A 9,177-nucleotide genomic window follows, 5' to 3' on the forward strand; every position below is an offset into this window, starting at 1 on the left:
GTGTGTGTGTGTGTGTGTGTGTGTGTGTGTGTGTGTGTGTGTGTGTGTGTGTGTGTGTGCGCGGAGAGGAGAGTAAAGACATATGTAAATTTGTGTACAAACAGTTTTGGTTTAAAAGTACACATTCTTAAATGTTTATGTGTACTTGCTAGATTTCTGCTGTTCAGAATTTTCATAAACAAATGTGGCTCCCTAAGCATCTAAAACATTTTTCTAACAACAGCGTAAATAAAGTGAAAAAAAAAACTACTTGTCCAAAAGGCAAAGTATAAATGTAAAAACTTTTTGTCCTGGGAATGGATGCCATGAATTCCACACCCCTGTGAAAGTTTGCCATTCGTGCTCAACCATCTTCTGCTATACGTGTATGGCTTTGTAATACAAACCTGTTGCCTTTAAGAAGTGACTGGCATGTCCCCATCAATTTTTCTTGATTTTAGTGCACTGGAACAAACAATTACTATAAGTTAACAATTAAGACACTTACAACACGAGAACACCTACATATAACCTTTACTCAATGATGGTGTACTGACCTCCATTCTTCACATTGAAAAGGACGAATTCTGAACCATACAGATTCATGTTTACAAAGTTCTAGATTGTTTGTATACATTGTAAATCATACAAAATTAGTAGATCAAAAATGTTTCATGTGATGCTACAATATTAATATGCATTCTGTCATAGACAAATAAATCATATGAATTGAGAAACAAGAATTTCTTAAATAGCTGGAACTATAATTTTAAGGGTTTTGATTTAATATATAGTACATATAATTTATATATTTGTGTTACTAAGGTACAACAAGTAATTGTTATAGTAACTTAGCCAATCAAGGTACTGAAACGTATATTTTAAGTATAAGAGTCTCATGTAATTAAAAAAAATACTTTTCTTAGACTCGTACATAAACATATTGTGGATAGTATGATAGATATTTATATATCTTATATCAAACATACATTAAAGTAAAGCAAATACATTCAAGTGACCAAAATCAAGAAATATTTCATCTAATGGGATCAATTTTTATTTTATGAGATTTCAATTTAAGAACTTCACCATTCCAGCTATATAAAACAAAAGCCTGCAACACTGAATAATGTAATAACATTAACGTATAAAACAAATTATCCAAAACCATCAAAATATTGTTAAGCAGCTTCCATTTCCCCCTTCATCCTCAAATTCCCATTATTTCTAAAAACTAAAAAAAACATTATTGTAAGATGGTTATCACGAGTCACTAATAATGAAGCCTGAACTGATGTTATTAGCTAGTAATGTAGCTAATAACAAATTATCAAAAACCACTGAAATATTGTTAAGCAGCTTCCATTTCCCCCCTTTATCCTCAAATTCCCATTATTTCTAAAAACTCTTAAAAAAAAACATTATTGTAAGATGGTTATCATGAGTCACTAATAATGAAGCCTGAACTGACGTTATTAGCTAGTAATGTAGAAGCAAAACAAATTAACTACAATAGAAGTATTCTGCTACGATGAAGATCATATGACTCATATAGTTCAAATTCAACAAATCACAGGAAACCATTTTACAGTGAGATAAGTATTTGAACAATGCAGCACCACTACTTACCAAACCTTTGTAATTATAAAAAGCAAAAGTTGAGCAAGGTGTCAGAAAAACAATTAGCCCACCAAGGTTACTTTACACAGCAAACAGCCACTATGATCAACTCAAATTAAATGTAGTCCTTCAAATTCATACTTATCTAAATTATACATTAAAAAAATAATATATTCTATCAACACACACACACACACATCAAGCAAACTAATAAAAAAACTTAGACCTTAGTTTATATTTCCCTTAATACTTAAATTCTTACTATTATTTTGATCACTCCACTAATTTAAGGCCCTAAATAATTTAAGATAACTCAAGTCCTTTTCATTTTTTTAAAATTCCAGTAGAATAAGTTTCTTAGCCTTTAAACTTTTCACTTCCTATACATGCTTCCCAATATATCAATACTCTTTTTGCACTTGAATTCTTGAATCTTTTTTATGAAAAAAAGAAATACTAGCCATAACATGGCCTTCAGTACAAAATATGATTTTACCCATGGCCATTGATTACTTTCAAAAAATGAATCAATTGCAATTTTTAAATTGTGTCAGTCAGAGCTTCAAAAGGTAAAGTATTCTATTATTAAAACACTGATTAGTAATACAAAAATATCAAATATTCAATCTACTAGGATTCAATTTTCCAATGGTAACTTCTAGTCCTAACAATCATTAATTTAGATAATTCTGTATCTTTCAATTTATTCAAGTCCCTTAAAATTTTAAAAACTTTAATAAGATCACTTCTGTGTACTTGTATGTGACAAAGAAAATAAATCTAATGCATTCAGGCACTGGTCATAATCTAATTGACAAAGATCAGGTAATGGCTGTTATCCTATACTAAATGTTTTCTTGCAAGTCAATTTCCCTCTTTAAGGTAGAAAGAACCCAAAACTTGGCATATTGCATTTAATGTTAGTTTAACACATAAAAGTATTGTTACTTTTTGGATTCTGTTGGCTAAATACTTGGTCAAGTTTTGAGGCTTTTTGTAATAGTCAAGATATAAATCATCTTTTTACTATAACACTGATGTTCCTCTCATATCAAAAGCAAGATTGATTAAATACGTATGAATGGAGTCTAAAAAACTATAAAATAACAAAATAATCTAAATAGAAAACATCAGTTTTTCTGTTTATAATCTATATGTTTGAATAAAGAGTTAACATACAGTAGAAAGGGGTGTACTGAAGTAATGAATTATCATTTAGTTTATGATAAGACTAAAAATAAAATAACATACTCATTATGATCTCACAAGTGATTAGAATAAATTAATTTTCATAGCTTATGCAATCAAGCCAAACAGCATGTTTATTTAGTTATTATAAATTGATTTTCTATATTCAAATATGTAGATCTTTATTAGTTATTACACAATTTACAATATCACAATTACACTCTAAGTAGTAAATATGATTAAATGAACGTAAATGCTAAAAGGTACAGTATTAATATATGTGATACACAATAACAGTTAACACATTTTTTAAAATACTTATACATCTATTAAATCATGTTATCAAACAGAATTTCTGAATCATCTGATGAGTGACTATCCACAACAAACTTCTACTTCTCATATTCGGCTATGCTAATCTGGTGAACTGTCAACATTTACGAGTGTAATAATACTGACATTAATTAGGGTAACTGAAGCACAGTAACACTATCAGTGTTAATAATACACTAACACTAACAGTACAAATAATTTAAGTTGCATTTCATTACAATTTATATTTACAATAACATTATCACTGCTTAAATAAATGTATATGATAACTTATCCACAAAAATTCTTAAATTACAATTTTAAGATTTAAAATAGTTGTTTTGTTTTCGTTCAATAAAATATCGTCATTAATATATACATACCTTTAACGCAACGTATTAAAATCCCAAGATAAAATCACTCTCAGGAATCTCCACGTCCTACTATATACCAGCCACACAAAAACGCTGACGTCTACGAATGACACGGCAATGGTTATTATACACTGCACTCCGGCGCATAGGACGTCAGTCTCACTTGAGTGTTTTTTTTCTGTCCTTGATTACTTCATGGAATAAAAATGCAACATGTTTGATAACATAGATTTAAGTTGTCACGGAAATGATTCATATTCAATTTTTCAGCGATAAAATTTAAATAATTGTATTTATAGTTTGCTAGTTTGTAGTCATTTTGATAAATATAACTGACAAAAGCTATATTATACAAAGTGAAAATTACCGGAAGTCGAATGTACAATGTTGTTATGCACGTGCCTATGACAACTTTATATTATCGACTATTTAAATATTCACTTATTTCGTTATGATGTTTATATAGGCTCAATTGAACAGTGACAGGCGTGATAGAAAAGGGAGTTATATCATCTATGCAAATCTTCCAACGCTGACATCATTAGCAGGAAATAATATCTGCTTAACAATTCTCCCCCTTTTAAGTTGCCAGGTTATGATACGTTTTATCCATCAAAATACCTGAGTCATATAAAAAGATAGCTCGTCTTTTTCGTAAATATCGTAATCTAAAATGTCTTTTCTAATGAACACCTTATTCCTACTGTTACTCTTCCCGGTTTCCCTTTCATTTATTTCATATACGTGTCTTCACTTTCTGACATTAATTACTCACGGTTGATATGGAACAAATACACAAGCACATTACTTAGAAATGTCGCTCCGTTGGACAAGTGGTTTGTTTTACTTCCCGTTGTTAAAAATATATATCACTCAACTGACGCAAAAATAGAAGGTTAAAAAGACGTAATCTAGCTTTAGCCCATTTGTTTCGAACTCTAAATGAAATAGGAAAAGATCATTATCCTATTTCTTGCTCCTTCAAAATCAATATATCATTTTCTCTGAAGTTTCTGATTTCCGGGCCCGGCATGGCCAGGTGGTTAAGGCACTCGACTCGCAATCTGAGGGTCGCAGGTTCGAATCCCTGTCACACCAAACATGCTCGCCCTTTCAGCCGTGGGGGCGTTATAATGTGACGGTCAATCCCACTATTCGTTGGTAAAAGAGTAGCCCAAGAGTTGGCGGTGAGTGGTGATGACTAGCTGCCTTCCCTCTAGTCTTACACTGCTAAATTAGGGACGGCTAACGCAGATAGCCCTCGTGTAGCTTTGCACGAAATTTAAAAACAAAAGAATCTGATTTCCGAAGAAAATGTCTACTCTCTTTTCTCAGATATTTTGGAATCGTCGGACAAAAACTTATTAGTTTGATCTCTACAGTTCGCAAATAACAAAGATTATCTCAAATGTTATTAACAAGCAGTTAAGTTCCAAGCTTCTTACAATTCACTCAAGAAATTTCTCAGTCGTTACTCTAAACATGACGTTTTAAAAACAAACAAAACACATACATACCTTGTTATGGAGTATGGGCGCAAAGCCACTTTAACTTTTTAAATTCTATTCGTGGCAGGTGTTTAGTTTTAAAAGGAAAGATACTTTCTTCAACTAGAGTGTTCAGGGATATTAGTATCCACTTTCGCCCCGATCGTGAAAGATTTTTATCAAACCAGCGTTTAAAGTATGCAAATTATAAATATAAATGTACATATATATTTATATGACCATATATGTATACATACATACACATATATATTTGTTTTTGGTTTACAGGCCTAACGATTAAGATAAATACTGGAGGACCATTGATATGATTGTAGAAGTTATGTTTGTTTGTTTGTAATTAAGCACAAAGCTACACAATGGGCTGTCTATGCTCTGCCCACCGCGGGTATCGAAACCCGGATTCTAGCGTTGTAAGTCTGCAGACATACCACTGTGCCACTGGGGGCGAGGTTATAACGTCGAGGCAAGGAACGCAAAGCGAAAGCCGACCTTATTAGAAAGGTCGAAGTATCAAACGTCCAGGCTTTGCCATTAGAAATGAGAAAGAAGCCACTTTAACTATGAGACAACTTTGGTTTTGATGTAGTCCTTTACTCACCACCTATAATCTAAATAGTTTACGTATTTGAATGATTATCCAAAGAATACTGTTGCGTCAGCGGGGTCACGTGACTAGTATCACGCCACCTCTTTCTAGAAATATCCTGTTCCTTCAAGAAGTCTTGTATATATAAGACGTTCACAACGTGACGGGACAACAGGTAATGAGTAATTGAATGTATGCGGACAGAATATTGTTGCCCTCGTGAGACGTGAGTTATATAGTGTTTGTTATAGAGCGACTGTTGAAATTAAGTGTATCGTAAAGTTGTATTCGGAAAGAATAAACCAGTTTTATTTAAGACAGGACTTGTGTCGCTAAAGTTTCGTCGGAACGAATTTACGGAAAATTAGCTAACGAACGGACACGTAACAATACATTGGGTCGCCTCTACGTCATCTTTTCTTTATAAAATTCACGTTTTGGTAAGGAAAATATAATTACAAATACATATGAGCCAGGTTTGTTATTTTTCATTTTCAGTGTGACCAAAGCCGAATTATGCAAGTTGTTTATGTCTACCCAGTTTCACACTAATTTGTTTTCTAAAATTATTTCTCACTTTCTTCATACTAGTATAAAAATACCCGTACTCTGCTGCGTGGTCAAAAGGTCCCAACATGATACACAAAAGGCCCCGGTGTACCGATCAAGCTCAATTACTTCTATAGCTACCCCAAGAAATGTCTGTACCCGAAAATAAACCTCGTTGGGACAACACCTCGTGGTATATAAGCATGTGCTCCACATTTGATCCGCTATCTTGTGAGTTAGAATATAAGCCCATGGAGCCTCCGGAAGGCAAGGACACATAATCTGGTGCCAGATTCGTGTTCAGCAACCCCAAACACATACCTTTACACCACTTCATGCCTGGGTGGTCTTCAGGACGCGTTTTAGCCGTCCCCCTTGGTTGTGGGGGCAGCATACAAATAAGAACCCCCTCCCCAGAGCTACCTCTAGTCTGCCTGTCAAATTTGATCCTGATAGCTCCAAAATCATAGGAGGAGTTCGTGGACAAACAAATTCACAAACATACAACGCGAATTAATGTAGGATCATCTACATTTTAAAAATTTAGTAGCAAAACCAAGAGAGTAAGAGAGAAAGACACATTTTATTATATTCATTGTCAACAACCTATCTATATAAAATATCTTAATTGTTCTGAAGTGACGTGTCCACTCCATTCGGTTTATCATAATATATTTTAACATTTCTGTGATACAAATCACACAACAATAAATAACAATTTTGTGTAAAATAAAAACAGGAAATCTTAAATAAACGTAATATTTTATTCTAAAAAGTGCATTTAAACCATCTAGTAAATCAAATATCCTCAATGGGGCAGCGATAAGTTTACAAACTTATAACACAAACATTCGGGGTTCAATTCCCCGCGGTGGACACAAATAAAACATTATTAAAAAGCTAATTTGGTTTTGCCTATTTTTGCAAAACTATCTTTTATTTTAAATCAGTCCAACCAATCGCGTATCCTCATCACACATATTTATGCTTTTATTGGATTGTAAGTCTCTTTCTTTTTTTTCTCTCTTGCTAATATTAGGATACCATTGTTAAAGTGTGCAAAACGTATTTATTTCCTTCTCTTTTATATAACCTTTTTTCATATTTTGTTAACGGAACTGATATCCTAAAGTGTGAGTTATTTCAACCTTATTTACCGTAGACGTAGTTTCAATATACATATATTGCACGAAGCCCGTTAGCTCTTTTTTTCCTTGGTTGTTGTTAGAAAAACAAAACAAAATGACTGGCGTAAAGAAAAGTGAACATTAAAGCAAATGAACAGTTTGAAAATTAAATGACAAAATGTTAAAATGGCATTTAATGATTTGTTTTTTTCTTCGTAAGTATAAAAATATCAATAAAACATTTAAAATCACAAACAAACATGTTAACTTAGTTAACAAAGCAGTTTCTAAGGCCCTTTTTTATCACCCATTAAGTTAACAAAGCAGTTTCTAAGGCCCTTTTTCACCAATAACTTAGTTAACAAAATAGTTTCTAAGGCCCTTTTTCACCAACAACTTAGTTAACAAAATAGTTTCTAAGGCCCTTTTTCACCAACAACTTAATTAACAAAGTAGTTTCTAAGGTCCTTTTTTTTTCACCAATAACTTATTCTGACACAGAAAAATTTGACTACGACGATCAGCCAATTTTTAAATGTTCAGTTTTCCCAATGTACTAAACATAACTACTTCTACATACAAATATTATTTCAAAGGGACTAATCTCAATTATTAGGTTTTGATAGGTCAAAATGAATAAAGAAGCTTCTCTGTGAAATTCTGAACTTCTTACCTACAATACCATTTACAGCGAGATTACTCCGTCAGTCACAACTAAGTTGGCCTGGCATGATCAGGTGGTTAGGGCGCTCGACTCGCAATCGAATCTCCGTCCCACCAAACATTCTCGCCCTTTCAGCCGTGGGTACGTTATACGTGACGGTCAATCCCACTAATCATTAGTAAAACAGTAGCCCAAAGGTTGGCGGTGGGTGGTGATGACTAGCTGCCTTCCCTCTAGTCTTTCACTGCTAAATTAGGGACAGCTAACGCAGGTAACCCTCGTGTAGCTTTGTGCGAAATTAAAGAAAAAAAGTTACTAATCGCTTCTTTAGTTTATGTTATTCTGTACCATTGTCAACATACTCATAATGATGTAATAGTACTAATAAAACAGTATATCAGTATCAGAGTTTTTCTTCATCGCCTCTTGTTATTCCAGACATTTTATTGGAAGAATATTTCAATATTTCACTTCTGCTGACTTGTTATTTATACTGTGAATGTTTAATTTTTGTGTATTCATTTAGCGACTGCAGGAAGTTGATATTAATATGGATATGTTAGAAAATACACTACATTAAGCCTATATTCCATTTAGGGTTCAATGGTCTTTAGTATATCTTGAACTGAGAAAAACCGCTTAATTTTTCATGCTACGTAATATATTTAAATTTCAAACACATCGCTTCAATATGCAACAGGTATGTTGGCAAACGTGTTTATTTGTGGCTTATAAAATATATCATTAAAACAATAAATTATTTTGTTGGCTCTGAGTCGTGATGTAAACCTAGATAATTTTATCCAGTTTCAGAGAAAGTCGAACGAAATAGATAAAAACATCAATATTCTCTTACATTAAGATTTAGTTCTTATTTTCTTGTTTTGAAAATTATTTAAAGCAATGTCCACCTCTGTAGACAGGTTTTAAAAATTGAATAGATAAGAAATAAACATTTTTTACGAAAGCGAAATGTGTGATGTCTTGTCACCATATCGCAATAATATCTTATATGTTAATTTCTATAGTTTATGTACGCAAAGGTACAAAGACATATTTACTTAGCTAAGCTCTCAGACAATTCTTTTTTTTTAATTAAATTAATAATAATGATAGTTTTATTTTTTGGCCCGGCATAGCCAGGTGGTTAGGGCGCTCGACTCGCAATCTGCGGGTCGCGGGTTCGATCCCCATCACACCAAAGACGCTCGCCCTTTCGGCAGTGGGGGAGTTATAATGTTATGATCAATCCTACTATTCGTTGGTAAAA

General features: G+C 32.9%; 2 protein-coding genes across 5 annotated transcripts in view; one reads left to right on the top strand and one right to left on the bottom strand.

Annotated features, from left to right (window-relative positions):
* LOC106457461 (UMP-CMP kinase-like) overlaps positions 1-3,576 on the bottom strand; it is a 24,664-nt gene extending 21,088 nt beyond the window's left edge. For 2 of the 4 annotated variants that reach the window (XM_022383402.1, XM_022383399.1), the window contains exon 1: positions 387-451. In XM_022383402.1, the coding sequence (XP_022239110.1) occupies positions 387-421 (35 nt within the window). In that variant the 5' untranslated portion in view covers positions 422-451. Of the gene's footprint in view, positions 1-386; positions 452-3,482 lie in introns of those variants that run through there. The other 2 variants (XM_022383401.1, XM_022383400.1) reach the window with 2 other exon arrangements.
* A 2,689-nt stretch (positions 3,577-6,265) lies between these two features.
* LOC106457458 (glucosidase 2 subunit beta-like) overlaps positions 6,266-9,177 on the top strand; it is a 45,971-nt gene continuing 43,059 nt past the window's right edge. Inside the window, exons 1-2 of the mRNA XM_022383404.1 lie at positions 6,266-6,309; positions 8,608-8,682. Of these exons, the coding sequence (XP_022239112.1) occupies positions 6,266-6,309; positions 8,608-8,682 (119 nt within the window). The remainder of the gene's footprint in view (positions 6,310-8,607; positions 8,683-9,177) is intronic.

The sequence above is a fragment of the Limulus polyphemus genome, unplaced genomic scaffold (assembly GCF_000517525.1).
Source record: "Limulus polyphemus unplaced genomic scaffold, Limulus_polyphemus-2.1.2 Scaffold334, whole genome shotgun sequence".
Lineage (NCBI taxonomy): Eukaryota > Metazoa > Arthropoda > Merostomata > Xiphosura > Limulidae > Limulus > Limulus polyphemus.